Raw genomic sequence first — 22,500 nt, 5'->3', positions numbered from 1 at the left:
TTTTTGGAATCAGCAAATGATGGAGAATAAGATAAACGTAAATTTGGATCGTTTTATAAATTTTTATTTTTTTTTACAATTTTCAGATTTTTAATGACCAAAGTCATTAATTAATTTTTAAGCCACCAAGCTGAAATGCAATACCGAACCCCGGGCTTCGTCGAAGAGTACTTGACCAAAATTTGAACCAATTTGGTTGAAAAATGAGGGCGTGACAGTGCCGCCTCAACTTTCACGAAAAGCCGGATATGACGTCATCAAAGACATTTATCAAACAAATGAAAAAAACGTTCGGGGATTTCATACCCAGGAACTCTCATGTCAAATTTCATAAAGATCGGTCCAGTAGTTTAGTCTGAATCGCTCTACACACACACACACACGCACGCACACACACACACACACACACACACACGCACGCACATACACCACGACCCTCGTTTCGATTCCCCCTCGATGTTAAAATATTTAGTCAAAACTTGACTAAATATAAAAAGACACCATCAGGATTTGAATGACACCATAAACAAGAATCTTACCATGAAAAAATGCCAGCGAGATTAATATGACGTCGACAAGGGGAAAGTCACCGGGATAAGATTAATCACTAACAAACAGTCCGACTTGTCAAGTTCCCGAAACTTTTGCCTGCTAGGCTACTTACGCGATGAAAAAGAAAACAAATGACCAAACTTTATACTTGAGCGAGGAAACTGCATTGGTAAGCAAAATTATGTCGTTCATAAAAACGCTGTAGTCGTCTTCTCTCTCTCTCTCTCTCTCTCTCTCTCTCTCTCTCTCTCTCTCTCTCTCTCTCTCTCTCTCTCTCTCTCTCTCTCTCTCTCTCTCCCTCTCTCTCTCTCCCTCTCTCTCTCTCCCTCTCTCTCTCTTTTTCTCTCTCTCCCTCTTTCTCTCTCTCTCTCTCTCCCTCTCTCTCTCTTATTTTGATGTTTTATTAGTTTAATACTTTGATGAGGTATGTGCGCAGTCTTTGCTTTTGCTTACACTTATTCTCTGTATATGTTCCAAGGACAGGTTGGAAGATTAGGCTAAGCCTAAAACCTTTATCCTTATGTAATAAAGTTCTGAGTTCTGAGTTCTGAGTTCTCTTTGCCTATCTCTCTCTCTCTCGCTCTCTCTCTCTTTTTTTTCTCTCTCTCTCGCTCTCTCTCTCGCTCTCTCTCTCTCTCTCCCTCTCTCTTTCTCTCTCTCTCTCTCTCTCCCTCTCTCCCTCTCTCTCTCTCTCTCCCACTCTTTTCTCTCTCGTTCTCTGTCTGTCTGTCTGCCTGTCTGTCTTTCTGTCTGTCGGTCTGTCGGTCTGCCTTCCAGTCTGTCGGTCTGCTGTCTGTCTGCCTGCCTGCCTGCCTGTCTGTCTGTCTGTCTGTCTGTCCACGTGTCTGTCTCTCACTTTTCTATGTCTCTCCTTAATCGTCAAATTTATCATCGAGAATATTTCTTTGCCCTTATCTGCTCTCATTTTCCACTGAATGTTTGTGTGTGGATGAAACGTAGAACTTAGCACAGAGCATATCAGGTCTGTGTGAATGACCTGAGGAAAATTCGCCGCTCGAAAAAATCTACCCACTAAATCTACCAGGCATTGACCGCGAACAGTTCTCAAACCTTCATAGTTGTTTTTTTTCTTTCATATATATTTGTCGTTAACTAGATGGACTTTTATTCGGTACAGGTTCATAACACGGACAGGATATATCACAAACTTTATCGATCAGTTATTGAATTTGCAAAGGTAGTTTTACTGTGCGGAGGTTCAATGCTCAGCAAACGTTCAGTGCGGCCAACGTCTGTGTTATTTTGGTCATCATCGATACTTACCAGTTGTATCTGCAAATAACAACTGGATGTCTGGGTTATTCAAAATGCTATCTTTTTTGGTCAGCGGTATTTTGACAATGCGGACATTCTCAGTTGATTCGCCTCACGGTGTATCCATTTTAAGTGACAACTTTCTCGCAAAATCAATCATTGTTACAACGCATGAGAACGATGGCCATAAAACATTTATTGGCATTTTTTTGGGACGAAATGAGTTTTTGATGTCATCAACGCCAGCAAAGGGTGTAGAACAACACACAAAACAAGAAATTCCTCCGAGGTAGGAAAAACACCCCCGTCCTTACCATTCTCACTGCCACCAACTGAGAAGGTTATTTCCCTTTGACCATTAATATGTCCCTCTATAAGTCCTTGTAGAATCTTAATCCACCAATAACTCCCTAACCGTGTGTTTGACTGGTCCCAATTTTTGTAAGGACCGTCTCAGGAATGTATAGAACCTGTTCACCAAGTTTGGTGACGATCGGTCCGTTCATTCTTGAGATCTATATGCGAACACAAACACACACACAAACAAACAAACAAACAAACACATCGACCGAATCCTATACACACCCCTATACCGGGGGTGTAATTAGATGTATTCTGTATTTCTTTCTTTTCTTTGAAATATAAGCCAGCGCATGTTTAGCAGAGGGAACCATTGCACGTTTACTATAATCCAGTGTACAGTGGAACCTCCCTTTTAAGACCCCCCAATGTAAGACTTCCTCCTTTTTAAGACCCTCCTTTTTAAGATGTTTTGTTCATAACCTCTGTAAATTAACCTTCATTTTAGACTCCCTCCTTGGGCGGGGATGTAGCTCAGTCGGTAGCGCGCTGGATTTGTATCCAGTTGGCCGCTGTCAGCGTGAGTTCGTCCCCACGTTCGGCGAGAGATTTATTTCTCAGAGTCAACTTTGTGTGCAGACTCTCCTCGGTGTCCGAACACCCCCGTGTGTACACGCAAAGCACAAGACCAAGTGCGCACGAAAAAGATCCTGTAATCCATGTCAGAGTTCGGTGGGTTATAGAAACACGAAAATACCCAGCATGCTTCCTCCGAAAACGGCGTATGGCTGCCTAAATGGCGGGGTAAAAAACGGTCATACACGTAAAATTCCACTCGTGCAAAAAAACACGAGTGTACGAGGGAGTTTCAGCCCACGAACGCAGAAGAAGAAGAAGACTCCCTCCTTTTGAAGGCCTGATTTTCTCATACTTTTGAAGGTCGCTAAAGGGGGGTTCCACTGTATCTTTATTACAAACCAGAATATGATAAGTACAAAACATTGCATGTCTATTAACGCTTACAGACAGATTCTGTTTTCATGCTTTGTTTGATCTGATTTTGGTTTAGACCTATTGAATAAAAATGGATATATTTTCATACACCCTCATGACATGAGCTTACAGCTTCAGTCACCAGCACGTAAACTGGTGTATTGTTCAAGCCATTCAAGGAAGTGGTTTCGATAAGAATCGGGAAATATTGTTTTCAATACTCTTGCCTTCTATTTAATAAACAGAATAGGTATATATCATATATGTATTTTTCATTTTTTATGAACGAACTGAATATAATACATTTATTATTTTACTTAAGATCTCAAATGTAATAACAGAAAGAAAGAAAGAACAAAAGAAAGAAAGAAAAAAAGAAAGAAAATAAAAAATAAAATAAAGAAAGAAAGAACAAAACAAACAAAAAAGAAAAGAAGAAATCTGTATGAATTAATGCATAACCTTGTATAAGTCAAGGTTTTTTTGTGGTGTTTTTTTGCAAAAAGAAAGCTTTTCAGTCAATGCGAAATCTTCAGGAGATTATCAGACTGGCGTGCTAAGTCGGTTAGGCTGATTGGGTGCAATAAACTGGAGCAAAAAGCGTTAATATTCTATATTTGATGCGCAGATATTTTCAAAGTAAACAGAGGACATATTTTGCATGAAAGTATTAATCGTACAAAATATTTCATCTAAAAAAAGAAAAAGTCAAAGAAAAAGAAATATGAGGCCTGGCAATATTCCACGACAAACTAAGAAAAACAACATTAATTAAAACAAAATGAACAGAAATAAAATCTTGTTCACGACACTGAAGCAAAATGTAGAAAGATCCAATTTTCAGTTGATCGCCTAAACGATACTTCAAGAATTTGGCTTATTACTTTTAAATGATTACTTCTATAGCGTATACACACTCCCATTTTTGCCGGAAGATACCAAAGTTTAAAATGGAATCTTTTGATTAAAAGATACTGATCATTCAGTGACACATTTATATTTTTGGAAAACTTGGAGATCAGAATACAATGAACTTTCAATGAGAATTTTTTTCCGTTAAAATTGTGTTTTCGTAGTCAATGACACACTAACAGCATGATCGTAGTCAAACTTCCATTACCGAACATAGTGAATTATAACTATATATCATCGGTTATATATTACAGTTATTACGGAACTGAACGTTAAATGTAACTCCACACCGTCGGTACCAGACATAGATTTAGAATATATTGTCATATAACTGATTAATCTTTACACTTGGTTTAAACAATGTTTATTCATATTTTACATGTTCAGGAAATGTACATCAACATAAGGTGAAACAACTACAAGCCTACGGCTTATGGTGGTGTCTTCAAACAAATTTACAAGAAGAACATGGCAGACATTCAAGCCCTTACACAGTAAGCAAAAAAATCCGTAAATTTTACATAAAATATCATTCAAATTTAGAAGAGAAAAGAAAAAAGAAAAAGAAGGTGAGAAAAACACCCCCCCAAAATAAAGTAAACACACATACACATCTAACCAGAAGAATGCGTAACAAATCAAGAAAAAATATTTGGGGACAAGTATTCAGACCGGGGGAGTGGAGGCGGTGGGGGGGGGGGGGGGGGCGGGAGGGGGGAGGAACCTATGACGTAGATTGTGACTTATCTGTCCGCGAAGAAAGCTAAACGGTGTGTGATTTGCGAAAATGCACAATAAATGACAGTCGTCCTCGGTTGATTTCTTTCGTTCAGACTACAGGCACGCAGTACTACTTTGGACATAATTTCCCGCAATTACTAACGCCAACACACAGCAACTAGTGATAAAAAAGGTTTCTGGACGCATTAATTCTATTTGGAATGACCTGGGTGCACGTGCTTCACACAGAACGACAGTCTAGTCGTGAAGCTTTTGAGCTTAAAAGCTCCTTTCACTAAAACTGATTCCCTGAATAAAGCTGAACAATACAAAGAGAGGAAATGGAAATACACACACACACACACATACACACAAACACACTACCCATACTCATACACATTTATTGACAGCCCTCAAAGACGACACTGCTTCTTTTTTGAACATCAGGCCGTTTGCTTCAGAGTCCTTCAATGATATATCGCTGCGTCACTCAAGAGCAAGATGGACCTTCTAGAACAAAGCAGATCGAGTCCTCAAAGTTCTGGAATGACATATCTCTATTTCGGCATAGAAACGAAATGGGCCTTCCAGCAGCAAACTTGTCAAATGGCTCGTGCTACTCGAGAAACCCGAAAGGCGAGACTCAATCGTGAGTCAGTCAAATTCATCTCTCCTTCTCCAATAGGTCAACAAGAAACGCCAAGACACGCTTAGTCTTTTTGCACCGTCCATTTCCTGTCGCCCACGAACGTGCTAACCAATTTCCCCCTTTTCGTCTGATGACGGCCCTCCCGTCTTCCACCTACCATCCCTCACTAACCCACATTCTTACATGCCTCCCCCCATCTTCCTCTCGTGACCAACTTTATATTCTCCAACGAACTTTTACCAAGATACTTAAAACAGGAAAAGCCTTGAGGGCAAAAATACCTGTTGCCGTCCCTGAGAGCCGCTGGAAATGGTGAGAAAAATAATTAAGACAAAAAACAAACACACACACACACACACACACACACACACACACACACACACACACCACACACACAAACACACACACCCACACCACCCCTGCACCCCTTTCCGCCCACACACTTTTACGCTGGTGGCCCTCACTGAATTACCCAGAGCCTAAAATCGTAATTAAATCGTCATCGTTAGATATGCCCGTGTTGTCCACATTCATCAGGTATAATGTCTCAAGTGTAGAACAATCAAAGACTGACTAAGTCTATCCACTCCGTGTAGAGTGATTGCACCATTACCATTCAAGCAGATCTTCAAAAGGCAGATGTAAACAGATCATTTATACAGCCTGATAATCAATCAATCAATCAATCAATATGAGGCTTATATCGCGCGTATTCCGTGGGTACAGTTCTAAGCGCAGGGATTTTTTTTATTTTTATTTTTAATTTTTATGCAATTTATATCGCGCACATATTCAAGGCGCAGGGATTTATTTATGCCGAGTGAGATGGAATTTTTATACACAATACATCACACATTCACATCGGCCAGCAGATCGCAGCCATTTCGGCGCATATCCTACTTTTCGCGGCCTATTATTCCAAGTCACACGGGTATTTTGTTGGACATTTTTAGCTATGTCTATACAATTTTGCCAGGAAAGACCCTTTTGTCAATCGTGGGATCTTTAACGTGCACACCCCAATGTAGTGTACACGAAGGGACCTCGGTTTTTCGTCTCATCCGAAAGACTAGCACTTGAACCCACCACCTACAGGGGCGGATCAGTTCATTTTATGGGGGGGATTTCCAAAAGTATATTGTGAAGATATGGGTGTGAAGGCGCTTTGCGCCTAGGTTGCTAGGGGGGTCCGGGGGCATGCCCCCCCGGAAAATTTTGAAAAAAAGGATGCAAAATGGTGCAATCTGGTGCATTCTGAGGATGATCATTACCAGTTTCAGGCAGCAGATTTTGTCACTGATTAATACCCAAAAAATTAAAACTCAACCCAAAAAAAACCACAAAAAAATATTTATTTTTTTTGGCTGGGGGAGGGGGGGGGGGTTCCGGAACTCTGTCTTTCGTGTTTTTTCACACCAATTTGCTAGTAATCACAAACAGCCAACGCATGAACTGCGATTCCGGTGTAAAACTTCACTTTTTCCCCCCATTCTTGACAAAACCCCTCCAAGCCATCATTAAAAGGTAAGATGGCGGAAACCACGCTCCATCTTAACAAAGGGCAAAAGTCTCTCTGACGTCATAGAAACCTTAGATTTAGATCTTCTGTCCTCTGTTGTCAATGATGGGGGAAATGACGTAGTACAAAGAGGGTGCAATATTACGGAAACAGGGTTATACAGGTTTATATCATAACCAAAGAGTGAACTGTTACGGAAACAGGGGGATATATGATTGATATCCTACTCAGAGAGTGTAATCTTACGGAAACAGGGTAATACAGGTTTCATATCGTACACAAAGAGTGTAATGTTACGGAAACGGGGGGTAATAGGTTCTTTATCGTACAAACAGTGCAGTATTACGGAAACAACGAATACAACTTGATATTCTGAACAGGATGTTAAATACAATACAAAGTACTATATTCTACACATAGAATGCAGTATTACAGAAATGGAGAATATAAGTGTTGATATTGAAAATAGAGAGTGCTGTATTATGGAAACGACTAAACCAATTTGATCAATAAAACACAGCGTAGTTAGTACAAACACGTTCCCCTCCATTATTCTCCTTAAAAAAATTTTTTCCACAGGATACAATGCATGACGTGGTTTTCCTTCGTCAGTCTTATTTTTTCGTGTACATCGATATAAAATACGTTCATTATTTTTACTCTCCACTATTTTGAGCTATCCTTCTACGAAGGAGAATAAAAAAAATTCTCTTATTCCGTTGTTTGCTGTCCTTCTCTGCGTCTTTATTTTTGTTACAGACAGGTCTGTTTTTGACTAAATAGTGACGTACATGGACAGGAAATCTGAAGTATTGGGTTTGTCTAACAGCAAGTGAAAGCAGTGCTTTGCAGATGAGTTTGGGATAAGTTTATGTTCTGTAAAGCCGGCTGACAAGAATAGCTATGTCATATGGTGCGTCTCTCAGAGAACAAACTAGTGTGGTGTTCTGAAAAGGAATGTGTTGAAATATCTCATTTGGGTCGTGTAATATAAGATGTGCGGCAAAAAAGGCAATGTATAAAAGAATACATCATAAATACCACTCCCATTATCATCATCTTCTCCACCACCAATAGAAGCAACAGCAAAAGCGCTATCACCATCATTTTCATCAGCATGATAGGCAGCAACATCATCATCATCATCATCATCATCATCATCATCATCATCATCATCATCATCATCATCATCATCATCGTCACAGGTTAACTGTGTGTAGTGTCATTACGTCGTCTTCATCAACGCAGTTCTAAACTGGCCCTTCGCACCTCTCCCCCTATATGTCTTCTGTCGGTCTCTCTCTTTCCAGCCTTCTCTGTCGGACACTCACTGCATCTGCTAAATTGCATGATTTATTCAGGACGCAAATGCCACCTCTCTTTGTCTAACGCCACCCCCCCCCCCCCCACCCCCCATTTCGCTGAGATCTCTCTAGCTCTCCTTTTTACACCTAAACCCACACACCCCTTTCCTTCATCGCTCCCTGTCACATACCTACCTCGCTTCCACAACAGAGCGGCTCCCAACTGCGTCCTTTTTTTTGGCGAGGCTGACGCAGTTGAGGGACGAATGCTTACAATTTGAAGTCTGTCAATTATCTCTCTATCTATAACTACCCGCCCCTCAGCAACTCCTTCTTCTGGTTTATTGTTGTTATGTCCACCATTACGAAAATGTGTGTAATTTAGTATTGTTCTGGTCACGTGATATAAGCATTTGCTTGAGTGCGTGTCCTAGCTGTGTGTTTCGAACTGTTCATGCGAAGAAATTCTGAATAAAATTTTGTTTAAACCAACAACTCCTCCACCTCTCTTTTCGCACACCCTCCTCTTCTTCCTCACCCCGAATTCCAGACTTACCTCGCTACCAGAACTGAGCGGCTTCAACGTGTATCTTCCCTTGGTGAGGAATGGGAGGAACTTAACGTTTTAGATCCACAAATTCTCACACTCTCCTTATCTTGCCCTCCATAAAGCTCCTTCGCCTCCCATTTCCACATACTGACTTTTATCTCTCACCCCAACCCTAGACTTACCGGGCTTCCAGGACTCAAGCGGCTTCCACATTTTATTGAGGGGCTGATACTTTGCATTTTTAGTTCGCAGATTCCGTATCTCCGTGTCTACTCATATCACCAAGCTCTTGATCTCTGCCCCCCCCCCCCCACACACACACACACACCCTCCCCCTTCCCGCCAATCCAGGTCTAAACGCGCGCTTCCAGGTCTGAACTGCTTTTTCACTTGCCCGCCATTGGTGAGTTTAACCTTGTCCGAAGGGCAAGCACATAACATTTTAACTGCGCAAATTCTCCTCGTCTTATCCCTCTCCCAGTCCATCCCCTCCACATCGTCTATCTTCACTCACTCACTTGTTCGCCTCTGACTTACCGTGCTTCCAGGACTGAGCGGTTTCCACATGTGTCCGCCCTTGATGAGGTTGACGTTATCGAGGGGCAGGAGCACCTGTCCGATGACGCAGTGTCTGGAGAACTTGTCAAAGTCCTTCACCAGGACCTCCAGAGTCCTCAGCTGGGCCTCCTTGTAGGGGATCTCGAAGGTGAAGTACTCGCTCCACTCCGGGCTCTGGGTCTTCCTCTGCACGGTCGTCTGCTGAGAGTTCTTCTGGTCCGGCAGTAGGGAGACCTTGCAGTACGGGTTGGAGTGGGCCATGTCCTGCTTGTTCTCGTCCAGGCAGAAAGGCGGGGGCAGGTCCCGGGCCTCGATGATCTTCACCACCAGGACCTTGCTGGTCACCTCGTACTGCAGGCCGAAGTGCAGCTGCCCGAGCTGGTACTGGGCCAGCTTCTCCTCGTCCGTGAGGCACGGCTCTTCTAAGGACTCGGACTCGTACAGGTCTCTCTGGAAGTTCTCCACGCTGATCTCGCTCTCGCTGGGCAGACGGCGGCGCGTGCGTGGCTGGACGCTCTCTCTGTTGGCGGCCCAGAACTCGATGGGCTTCATGTCGATGACTGGAGTCATGTGCCGCTTGCAGCAGCTTCCGTGCATGCTGTCGGCGCTGATGTTGCCCACGGAGGAGACTGAGTCCGTCCTGGACTGATTGTCGCTGTCCGTCCTCTCCCGTCCTCCGCCGCCGCTTTTGATGCTGTCTGCGCAGCTGCTGCTAGAGTCCAGCCTCTGCTGGGGATGGGGGGTGGTGGGGGTGCCAGTGGTGGTGGAGGTGGGCTCCGCGGTGACGACGGGGTGCTGGATGTCGAGGCGCTTGCCCTGCTTCTTGTCCTTGTTCTCCCAGCACCAGCAGCAGTCGCAGCAGCCGCCTTTCCCGCACGGCAAGGCTTCCACCACCTTCTCCAGAACCATCAGCGACTGCAACAACAAGGGCAAAAGAAGTTAATGTCGCATGCACTGTATGCTGAAACGGAGATCAATTGAGAGCCACAACCAAAACGTTTGTTTGATTAAGTACTGGTGCACTGTATGTTGAAACGGAGATTATTTGAGAGTCACAACCAAAACGTTTGTTTGATTAAGTACTGGTGCACTGTATGCTTAAACGGAGATTACTTGGGAGCCACAACCAAAACGTTTGTTTGAGTAAGTACTGGTGGACTGTATTCTTAAACGGAGATTACTTGAGAGCCACAACCAAAACGTTTTTTTTGAGTAAGTACTGGTGTACTGTATTCTTAAACGGAGATTACTTGAGAGCCACAACCAAAACGTTTGTTTGATTAAGTACTGGTGCACTGTATGCTGAAACGGAGATCAGTTGAGAGCCACAACCAAAACGTTTGTTTGAGTAAGTACTGGTGGACAGTATGCTTAAACGGAGAATACTTCAGAGCAACAACCAACTTGTTTTTTAGAAGTTTGTTTGATTATAAGTACTGGCACACTCTATTTGCGACTGTCTCAGAACATCATACAGCAAATGAAACAAGAAGAGGAAACATTGATTAATTGCTGCCACTTTATATTTAAAAAAGAGATTATTTGAGAGTCACACGAGAATTTATTTTGAAGAATTACTCCGCACAAACACAGAGGAATGGCAGTATGTTTGAAGCAGCACTGGGGCATTCATTATTTAAAGACAGTCTCGGAGGATGAAAATCACTGGAAATTAAACAAGGAAAAAATAATTCATTTCGATGTTGTCATACTCGATTAGGTAATACAGGTTTTCCTGATGAATAGCAGATATGGCTGCATTGTAGACTTTGCACCAAATCATACAGAGCTGAACATTCACACAAACGTGGGAACAAATATAACACGTGCTGTTAAAGACAAATCTCGATGAGGGGATAAAATCGGCTTAGAAATTATTCACATTAGAATAGAATTTTTTTTAAAGTTGAAGAGTGCCAGTTGCTCAAGAGAACGATAAATCAAGTTCATTAAAACAATCCATAGATTTGTCTGTTATTGTGTTCTCAATACCCGGCAGTTCAAAATAGCCAGTTACCTTCTGACCGGCAGTTCAAAATAGCCAGTTACCTCTCTCCCCCCCTTCTGAAACCTCACATTTGCTGCCGGTGTCACAGATTTCGTTGTCCCTCTCCATTAAATAGCAGCTGCATTTAGAATACCTTCAACATATTTTTACCGAGAAAGTGGGGAAAGATTCAGAATTTTCCTTTTTAAATTAACAGTATCAAATTTACAGTCATTTCACAGAAAAGGTAGGTCAAAATCCTGGATAGTAACACTAGATGGCTGACCGGTTCATTTGACCGGGAGTTCTCATTTTTGACTCGACGATGGAGTCAGTGCCCTTTATCCCTTTACAGGATATAACTCGCATGGGAGAGAAGGGATAAACATCGGTTCGGTAACAAGCGCAAAACTAAACTGATACAAAAGAAAAAGTAGGAAAAAAATGTCCACCGTGCATAATTTCCGGAATCGTGATTTATCGTGAGATCTCGTGCGTCACTGGTGGTCTCGGTTCCTCTGATAATAATAAAATCACTGACAAAGATGGCCGCCGGGCGAATCTGGAAATTGGCCAAACATCTTTTTTCTCGGTCAGAAAATGTGGATAAAAGTACTGATATTTTATTTGTTCATTGTACACTCCTGTGTTCGAGTGCTGCTTCAATCGATAAAGAAGGATTAGACATTTAAACGCCGAGTGGAGAAACCATCTAAAGTCTCTTTGATAATGTTTTGTGACGCACAGACACATTAAACAAAATCAATAAAAGGGTTGTGTTACAAAACAAAGTTTATTATGAAGCAAGTCAAAGAGGGAGATCTGGAAAAAGGATAACCTAGTTATGCCATTCTTCTCAGTCTCTGCGTACTTTTCTATCTGTCTTTGTCCTATTGTCTCTTCCACTCTCTCTGCCCTCACAACCTCCCCCCCCCCCCCTTCTCTCTCTCTGCCCCCCCTATCGCTCTCTCTCTCTCTCTCTCTCTCTCTCTCTCTCTCTCTCTCTCTCTCCCTCTCTCTCGACTTTTCTTTTCCTTTGTATTATATTGACATATATGTACATTTCAATGTTCTATTATGCATTATGTATTCGTATAGGTAATGTTGTAATTAGTAATACTGTATGACTGCGATTGACAATTGTCCTTTTATTGTCTTTATTTTTATGTCTTAGTTTAGCAGGGACAGATTGTAAGACTAGGCGTGAGCCTAAAATCTCCATCCTTGAGTAATAGAGTTCGTTCGTTCGTTCGTTCGTTCTCTCTTTCTCTCTCTCTCTCTCTCTCTCTCTCTCTCTCTCTCTCTCTCTCTCTCTCTCTCTCTCTCTCTCTCTCTCTCTCTCTCTCTCTGTGATTTGTTAATGCAATGCTATGTATGTATAAGCGCATGTTATTTTAAGCTTTGTTGCGTCAGTGCAATCCGCTCAATACTTTACTCACATCAAATGAACTCGCAATTTCCCACAATACAATGGATTTTATGTACATATACTTAATGAGTTCCAACGTTTTAATTAGCCCCTCTTAAGGGCGAGGGCCAGATGTAAAATCGCAGATCACTGCTTACTCTATTACTCTATTACTCTCGTTAAATAAAGAATTGTCATTGTCTCTCTCTCTGTCTCTCTCTCTCTCTCTCTCTCTCTCTCTCTCTCTCTCTTTCTCTCTCTCCCTCTCTCTCTCTCTCCCCCCTCTATGGCTCCCTCTCTCTCTGTCTCTCTCTCTCTCCCTCTCTCTTTCCCTCCCTCTCTCTCTCTCTCTGTCTGTGTCTCTCTGTCTCTGTCTCTGTCTCTGTCTCTGTCTCTCTCTCTCTCTCTCTCTCTCTCTCTCTCTCTCTCTCTCTCTCTCTCTCTCTCTCTCTTCCCGACAGGCGAAGAAGACAGATGGCTCACACCTGCGCTTGAAAGCCCTGAGAATGAAAGCATTCAACAACTAGAATATGAATATCCCTGCTGTTCGTGCCAATTCAGTCAATGGAGTTTCAAGGACAAACAACACTGAACAAAAGAGGGTCACTTTTAGACACAATGACACATTTCAATTATACCAATTACATTTTACGTAACTCGCAAATCGTGCCTGGAGGTGGTAGTTAGCACTTTAATTGAATATGTTTCCACCCTTTTGTCGCCCCTTGCACATCCCTGTTTCTCTTGATCTCTGTCTGTCTGTCATTCCGTGTGTCTGTGTATCTGTGTGTCAATGGCCCCCCCCCCCCCCCCCGACTCTCTCTGTCTCTCTGAATTTTAGTTCCATGAAATTGGCCGACGGCTTTTGTTCATTAAACCGTCATATCGTTTCAGATTATCATCTCTTTCTGCCCTCTCTCTCTCTCTCTCTCTCTTTCTCTCTCTCTCTCTTTCTCTCTCTCTCTGCACCCTCTATCTCTCTCTCTCTCTGCACCCTCTCTCTCTCTCTCTCTCTCTCTCTCTCTCTCTCTCTCTCTCTCTCTCTCTCTCTCTCTCTCTCTCTCTCTCTCTTTCTCTTTGGGGCTGGTTGAAAAGAAGCTCGTTTATATTGCTTATGCCACAACCCTCGTAAAATAAAATTTGATTTGATTTGATTTGATTTGATCTCTCTCTCTCTCTCTCTCTCTCTCTCTCTCTCTCTCTCTCTCTCTCTCTCTCTCTCTCTCTCTCTCTCTCTCTCATATTTCACGCCCCCGACGTGGGGAAATTGTCCTAAAATAAATCTGCAATTATCCGAGCATAAAGCGAGCAATCAGAACTCTGAGGGACAATTTATATTTGTGAGTTTCGCGACAGATAATTCATTAAGGTGAAATTGCCAGACGAAACCACCCGGCTGTAATTTGCTACGCTGTATGTCGTTGAAAATCTTCATTAATGATTTTGTTGTTATTACACCCCCGGTATAGGGGTGTGTATAGGATTCGGTCGATGTGTTTGTTTGTTTGTTTGTTTGTGTGTGTGTTTGTGTTCGCATATAGATCTCAAGAATGAACGGACCGATCGTCATCAAACTTGGTGAACAGGTTCTATACATTCCTGAGACGGTCCTTACAAAAATTGGGACCAGTCAAACACACGGTTAGGGAGTTATTGGTGGATTAAGATTCTACAAGGACTTATAGAGGGACATATTAATGGTCAAAGGGAAATAACCTTCTCAGTTGGTGGCAGTGAGAATGGTAAGGACGGGGGTGTTTTTCCTACCTCGGAGGAATTTCTTGTTTGTCAAACGTTTCACTGCGCTTTAATGTTTATTTCTGCTGGGAACACTTGGTTATTAATCAAAGTGTTCTATTTCAATTCAACACATTTTTATTTTTGTTTGGAAAACTTGGTTATTAATCAAAGTGTTCTATTTCAATTCAACACATTTTTATTTTTGTTTGGAAAACTTGGTTATTAATCAAAGTGTTCTATTTCAATTCAACACATTTTTATTTCTGCTTGGAACACTTGGTTTTTAATCAAAGTTTTCTATTTCAATTCAACACATTTTTATTTTTGTTTGGAAAACTTGGTTATTAATCAAAGTGTTCTATTTCAATTCAACACATTTTTATTTTTGTTTGGAAAACTTGGTTATTAATCAAAGTTTTCTATTTCAATTCAACACATTTTTATTTCTGCTTGGAACACTTGGTTATTAATCAAAGTTTTCTATTTCAATTCAACACATTTTTATTTTTGTTTGGAAAACTTAAAAGCATTAAATACACCAAGCATATGCTTTGGTTGATGATCCTAGCATAACATTTGTGCAAATGTGACATTATCGCATCTAGGGCTGTTTTCAGTATTGTTGATAACATGTTCTGTTTGATTAAGGGTATTCAGCTGGTATTTCCTTGTTTTCACTACCTATTTTATTCATGTTTTTATTACTTAGTTAGTGGAAGAATCTGTTGTAATGTATGTTTGATGGTGTATGCTTTTAATTAAGCGTTGCTGACTATGAATGTAGATGTAAATGCTTGTATACTGTGTTTTAATTTTAAATATGTCAAGCGCAAAGAGCATAATTGTAAAGTTATGATGTTGCGCTATATAAATGCTCATTTATTATATTTAGTCAAGTTTTGACTAAATATTTTAACATCGAGGGGGAATCGAAACGAGGGTCGTGGTGTATGTGCGTGTGTGCGTGCGTGTGTGTGTGTGTGTGTGTAGAGCGATTCAGACTAAACTACTGGACCGATCTTTATGAAATTTGACATGAGAGTTCCTGGGTATGAAATCCCCGAACGTTTTTTTCATTTTTTTGATAAATGTCTTTGATGACGTCATATCCGGCTTTTCGTGAAAGTTGAGGCGGCACTGTCACGCCCTCATTTTTCAACCAAATTGGTTGAAATTTTGGTCAAGTAATCTTCGACGAAGCCCGGGGTTCGGTATTGCATTTCAGCTTGGTGGCTTAAAAATTAATTAATGACTTTGGTCATTAAAAATCTGAAAATTGTAAAAAAAAATAAAAATTTATAAAACGATCCAAATTTACGTTTATCTTATTTTCCATCATTTGCTGATTCCAAAAACATATAAATATGTTATATTTGGATTAAAAACAAGCTCTGAAAATTAAATATATAAAAATTATTATCAAAATTAAATTGTCCAAATCAATTTAAAAACACTTTCATCTTATTCCTTGTCGGTTCCTGATTCCAAAAACATATAGATATGATATGTTTGGATTAAAAACACGCTCAGAAAGTTAAAACAAAGAGAGGTACAGAAAAGCGTGCTCTCCTTCTTAGCGCAACTACTACCCCGCTCTTCTTGTCAATTTCACTGCCTTTGCCATGAGCGGTGGACTGACGATGCTACGAGTATACGGTCTTGCTGAAAAATGGCAGCTACTTGACTAAATATTGTATTTTCGCCTTACGCGACTTGTTATAATTATTATTATTATTATTATTATTATTATTATTATTATTATTATTATTATTATTATTATTTAAATTGAATACATTTTTGTTTAGACAAAATCCAAATAGAACACTTGGTCAGTCTTTCACGTAAGCTGTGTGTGACAAACATTTAGCCATTTAGCAACGTACAAGAACGACTAAATGGGAGTTAATGATGACTATGGTAATGATCCTGAAATCATCCAAATCACAAATAAATATTACGTGTTCTTTTTGCGGTAAAACATTCTGCCGAGTACAAGAACACAACAGCTAAGTGAATGATGAGTATATAATTATCCCGAAAGCTCCATAGATATCACGACAGAAGCAAACATGACATAATTATCCGAACATCTGCGAAATATCTCATCAGCAATTAAGCTAAATTGTCCAATCGTCTGTGTATGTGCCAAATGGCACCGTTCATGGTATCATTTTCCATATAATATGCTCCATAGATATGGAAAGCTTTTTGGCCGAAAGCAAAACAAAACTGATCAAGGACCAAAACACCTCCCATGGTTGTTGTTGTTGTTGTTGTTGTTGTTGTTGTTGTTGTTGTTGTTGTTGTTGTTGTTGTTGTTGTTGTTGTTGTTGTTTAGTGTTTTTGCAGACGTGGTAGTATTTTCATCACACCCAGCTCATATTTCAGAATCATTGACCACATTTCTGTTGTTTGTTCCCTTCTGAAAGCAAACACAGTCAGTTTTTTTCAGGTAGAATTGTATCGGTTTCACGGCCCTGGCTCGTTTGAAAGACATAGTTCAAAATCAAAATATGTTCCCATACTCAAAGTGGAAAATATTATTGGGCAATATGGAGTGGGGGGGGGGGGGGGGGTTAAGAGTTATTCAGTTTACATTTTATTGTAAAATCGAATTTCGTAAACTAGACATACATCTCATATACGTGTATTGCTTTCAATCCAAAGATCAGCCCTTGTCAGTCTCCAGAACAGTTTCAATGGCTGCTTTTGTGTACTTATCAAACCGTTCTGAAATGTTCAATAGAGGATAAGCAAGGGCAAAATCCATCCATCTATCCATCTATCCATCTATCCATCCATGGCATTGTAAACATTCGCATAATACATATAAAGTCACTGACTTTCTCCCTCAACGGGCCATCAAAACCGCGGTTATTTACCCTTTAAATATGTAGTAGTCAACTCCGAAAAGAGCAATTTATCGTGTTTGACTATCACTATAATTTTGGCCTAAATTAAGTGGCCGTTTGTCAGAAAACAAATAGTATAATTATCAGAACATCTGTTGAAAGCCCGTTCATCAGCAGTTAAGCTTGCGAGCCCATTTGTTTCTCGCTAATTATCAAGTAGCGCTATATTTGTCACAGTTTGTAATCGACCATGTAGGTTTATTTTTTAGTTTTGGACAAGTTTAGAACGCATACGGACAGCACACGCACACATGAATGCTCGCACTCACGCACTCACTCACTCACGCACGTACGCACGCACGCACGCGCACACACACACACACACACACACACACACACACACACACACACACACACACAGACACAGACACACACGCATTAACTATTCGATCGTTCATGTTTAAATATGTTTCTGCGCTACATAAGGCTCGCCTGTTTACATCAGCTCGAGTCAAATTATAGTGACTTATTTTTTTTATATTGTTCCACTCATTTAGCAAGGATATACAGAATAGTATCCCATGTATTTCCCTTCTTCGTCTTTGTTAGTCTAGGGAGCTTATCTATAATCTAGCCCGTGTATGGATAGGCTAATCCCATGTATGAAAACAGTCATCTAGGATGCCTTTGCAACGTTTAACAATAAGTGAAGAGAAAAAAAAACTAGGAACAGCGGCAAAATGCACTTTTCGGATCAACAATCGAGTCAAGCTATAGGAGACGACAAACACAACATAGTACCAGTCTTATGATGACAATTTTGGCGTTGAAATTTATTTGTACGTTGTGAAGTCATTTCAGAGCGAAAATCTCTTTTATTGGGTTATCCATGGAATCGCTTGGTATTTCGTCTCGACAGGGTGAATGAATATGATGACGTCACTATCGGCAACGCCTCGAGTGAGGTCATCAATGATATTCATTCACCCTGTTGAGACGAGATACCACACGATATCATGGATGAACGGTATGTACCTTATACATATCTTTGGGTAAGAGAAGAGATGCATGAAGGCTTGATAATTCTGCAAATCCCTAAAGGTCACGTCAAAGCAATTAGTGACATATGAAAGCTTGTAGATGAAAAATACACGTGAAGACTGCATGTCCATAATCTGTGAACTTGTCTGACACAGCATTAACACTGTGGCATGCTTCTACATGAACGTAGACGTCAATCTGAATTAATCTGCGCATCAAAACATGTACAGCATTAATGAAACAACATTAAAACTGCGGCATGCTTCCACAATGACATTTTAGGCGTACATGTCAAGTAATCTGTCCATCAATCATATGTTTTAAGTGCTGAAATCTCATCTGTTGGCGGCAAAAGTGCCATGTATTTAACGTATCATTCTGTCAGTAACGTTAACCTTCGACCTATCAGTTTCCCATCAAGGGTCACAGCTGTGTGAATCTTTTGCTCCATCATAGTTGATTACAACGTACCTCTTCATCAATATTCGTGCCTGTTGTCAAGTAATCAAACAAGTAGGCCAGAGTGACAACCCTGACGCTGTCGCCAGTGACCCGTGACTCAGGATAGCGCCGCATTGCGCTTGCTGCTGACTTCAGAACGCACATGTATGAAAGACGTGTTGTGTACAAAACGCTGTGACTTGATGGGCATACAGATACTAAGACTGTTTCCCAAATCGCATTCGATTCGCGCGTGATAACTACGGCGGAAATACAAACTGTAAACAGACCAAATTAAGTGTTGGACTGAGGAAATAACATGGTTATCCATGACATTATCCTATGTACATATCGCGATTGTTTCGATCCCACCACCCCCCCCCCCCACCCCCACCCCCTCCCAATCTGTGTACGGGCCGATGGCTTCACAGTAAACCATTTCTGAGTTCTGAGTTTTTCATAAATATTCATTTGGCGAAGATTTGCAAAAGCAAATGAATGAATGAGTATTTCTGTCATTTTCGAATGACTAAAAACTCTCTTCATGAACTAACTAAGATTCGAACATAGTTTGTAGGCCTATGTTGATTTGTTTTCTCCCCAAGATGATTTTCATCAGGAACATAGGCCTACTGCCGAATAGACTAAACGTCTCGAGATTAGAAAGTCCTGTTATTGCTTCTGCATTTGTTAAATGCAGAAAACTACTTTGATGTACCTCTATCATGACTAACACACAGTCACGATTAGCGTCTTCGTTTCTTTTCTATCTGTCCATCTGTGACAGAAGAACAATACCATCAACTGGCATTCAATATTATTTCTCCGCAGCAGACTGAGAATCAATCATAATGGATTTTACGAGGACACAGACACAGCGATGAATACATTTCAGGCTTTATCAGACTCAGAGATGGTGCAAAGGAATTTACTAGCAGATTAGTTTTTCTCGTCTCCAACGATTTCTTCGAGGGCGGTTTGCGTCATCGGAAAGGGGGATGTTTTTACTGACGTCACGACGACCTAGTTTTCATTTGATTGACGTATGCAATGTATTGGCCCCGGCGTCCGCCACAAGTGCATTACGAAAATGTAAAGTAAACAAAACTATGGTGTTGTATATCAATTACTATTTTCTCGAATGCCTAGAAGGCTGCAACTCCAATTATAAACAATAACAGCCTAAGGAAAATATAGGACTGTCCTTGCGAATGTGTTTGCTGTTCGCATTGATAACACAAGTAAAGTGATTCTGAACATCAGCAATATGTGTTTGAGTTTAATTAAACCCTGCTAAAGGCGAAGGGAATCAAGGGCAATGTAATGGGGAAGAGAGAGAGAGAGAGAGAGAGAGAGGAGAGAGAGAGAGAGAGAGAGAGAGAGAGAGAGGGAGAGAGAGAGAGGGAGAGGGAGAGAGAGAGAGGGAGAGAGAGAGAGTGTGAGAGAGAGAGACAGAGAGAAATAGAGAGGGAGAGAGCGAGAGAGAGAGAGGGAGAGAGAGAGAGAGAGGGAGACAGAGAGAAAGAGAGAGGGAGAGGGAGAGAGAGAGCGAGAGAGAGAGGGAGAGAGAGAGAGGGAGAGAGAGAGAGGGAGAGAGAGAGATACAGGGAGAGGGAGAGGGAGAGAGAAAGAGGGAGAGAGAGAGAGGGATAGAGAGAGAGGGAGAGAGAGGGAGAGAGACAGACACAGAGAGAAAGAGAGAGAGAGAGAGAGAGGGAGAGGGAGAGAGAGAGAGAGAGGAGAGAGAGAGAGAGGGAGAGGAAGAGAGAGAGGGAGAGAGAGAGAGAGCGAGAGAGAGAGAGAGAGAGAGAGAGAGAGAGAGAGTGAGATGGGGTGGGGAGGGGGGCAGGGAGAGAGGTTGATATTCTATATAGTTATTAGTTATCCAGGGTAGGCGAGTAACAGTGAAAGAATAATATAGACTAATCGCACAGACTTCCACATAACCCCGTGGACACTTACACGCCCTGTCCAAATGCAGTGAAACGTAACAGAATCATTTTCATTATTCATACGACGAGAAAAAGTCTTGAGCGGCGTTTGACAAAGAAAGTGTAACAGATAATGATTTGATTTGCTCTGGGCAGTCATACGATGAACAAGGAGTAGTCGTTCGGAAAAAAAGAACGGAAAGAATGTTTTCTTATTAAAGAAAAAAAAGAAAACAATAAAAATTAAAAGACAAAGACAACAACAAACAAGTCGCGTAAGGCGAAAATACAATATTTAGTCAAGTAGCTGTCGAACTCACAGAATGAAACTGAACGCAATGCCATTTTTCAGCAAGACTGTATACTCGTAGCATCGTCAGTCCACCGCTCATGGCAAAGGCAGTGAAATTGACAAGAAGAGCGGGGTAGTAGTTGCGCTAAGAAGGATAGCACGCTTTTCTGTACCTCTCTTTGTTTTCACTTTCTGAGCGTGTTTTTAATCCAAACATATCATATCTATATGTTTTTGGAATCAGGAACCGACAAGGAATAAGATGAAAGTGTTTTTAAATTGATTTGGACAATTTAATTTTGATAATAATTTTTATATATTTAATTTTCAGAGCTTGTTTTTAATCCGAATATAACATATTTATATGTTTTTGGAATCAGCAAATGATGGAGAATAAGATAAACGTAAATTTGGATCGTTTTATAAATTTTTATTTTTTTTTACAATTTTCAGATTTTTAATGACCAAAGTCATTAATTGATTTTTAAGCCACCACGCTGAAATGCAATACCGAACCCCGGGCTTCGTCGAAGATTACTTGACCAAAATTTCAACCAATTTGGTTGAAAAATGAGGGCGTGACAGTGCCGCCTCAACTTTCACGAAAAGCCGGATATGACGTCATCAAAGACATTTATCAAAAAAATGAAAAAAAACGTTCGGGGATTTCATAACCAGGAACTCGCATGTCAAATTTAATAAAGATCGGTCCAGTAGTTTAGTCTGAATCGCTCTACACACACACACACACAGACAGACACACACACACACACACACACACACACACACACACACACGCACATACACCACGACCCTCGTTTCGATTCCCCCTCGATGTTAAAATATTTAGTCAAAACTTGACTAAATATAAAAAGACCCCAAAACATATTATCTGCGCAAAACGCCAAGAACTTAATATGACGCTGCCATATTTAGATTAGTGTCTCTCTTTTAAAAATCGAAGCACTGAAAAAAAGGCAAAAGATTAATGCGAAGGATGAGGTTCTTTCACAACGGAACATTTCACGCTGCACCTTGAGGGAGACAAAAGAGAAAATGGAGAAAAACATCCACCTTTTAAGTGGTTTCTTGGCATGTGATCAAATGATTACAATCCAAAGTTTTCGAAAAATTAAAGTTTCTTGCTATGTCATATAATTATGTAATAAATCCAATCCAAAGTTCTACAAAAAAGAAAATTAATCCTCAACGGCGGAATATGTTACTTTATTATTCATACAGTGAAAAGAAGTCTACATGAGCCTTTGACCGAGAAATTTTTTGTTTTGTCCTAATGTGAAAACAATGCCATCAAAACTGAAACTCATTTGCATTGTGAGGACATTTGACCAACACGAAGCAACAATATTCGTTATAAAAATATGATCGTTATTGAAACGTAATGCACAAGTGGCCGTCTCAACGCTATCGATTTATTCTCAACTTATAAATCAAACATGACGTAAATGTAATTGT

General features: G+C 40.7%; 1 protein-coding gene across 1 annotated transcript in view; it reads right to left on the bottom strand.

The window, feature by feature from the left end:
- LOC138958897 (synaptotagmin-17-like) overlaps nucleotides 1-22,500 on the bottom strand; it is a 59,009-nt gene that overhangs the window by 23,659 nt on the left and 12,850 nt on the right. Inside the window, exon 2 of the mRNA XM_070330218.1 lies at nucleotides 9,312-10,247. Within this exon, the coding sequence (XP_070186319.1) occupies nucleotides 9,312-10,247 (936 nt within the window). The remainder of the gene's footprint in view (nucleotides 1-9,311; nucleotides 10,248-22,500) is intronic.

Source organism: Littorina saxatilis, linkage group LG2 (assembly GCF_037325665.1).
Source record: "Littorina saxatilis isolate snail1 linkage group LG2, US_GU_Lsax_2.0, whole genome shotgun sequence".
NCBI lineage: Eukaryota > Metazoa > Mollusca > Gastropoda > Littorinimorpha > Littorinidae > Littorina > Littorina saxatilis.
This window is presented reverse-complemented; position numbering and strand designations above follow the sequence as displayed.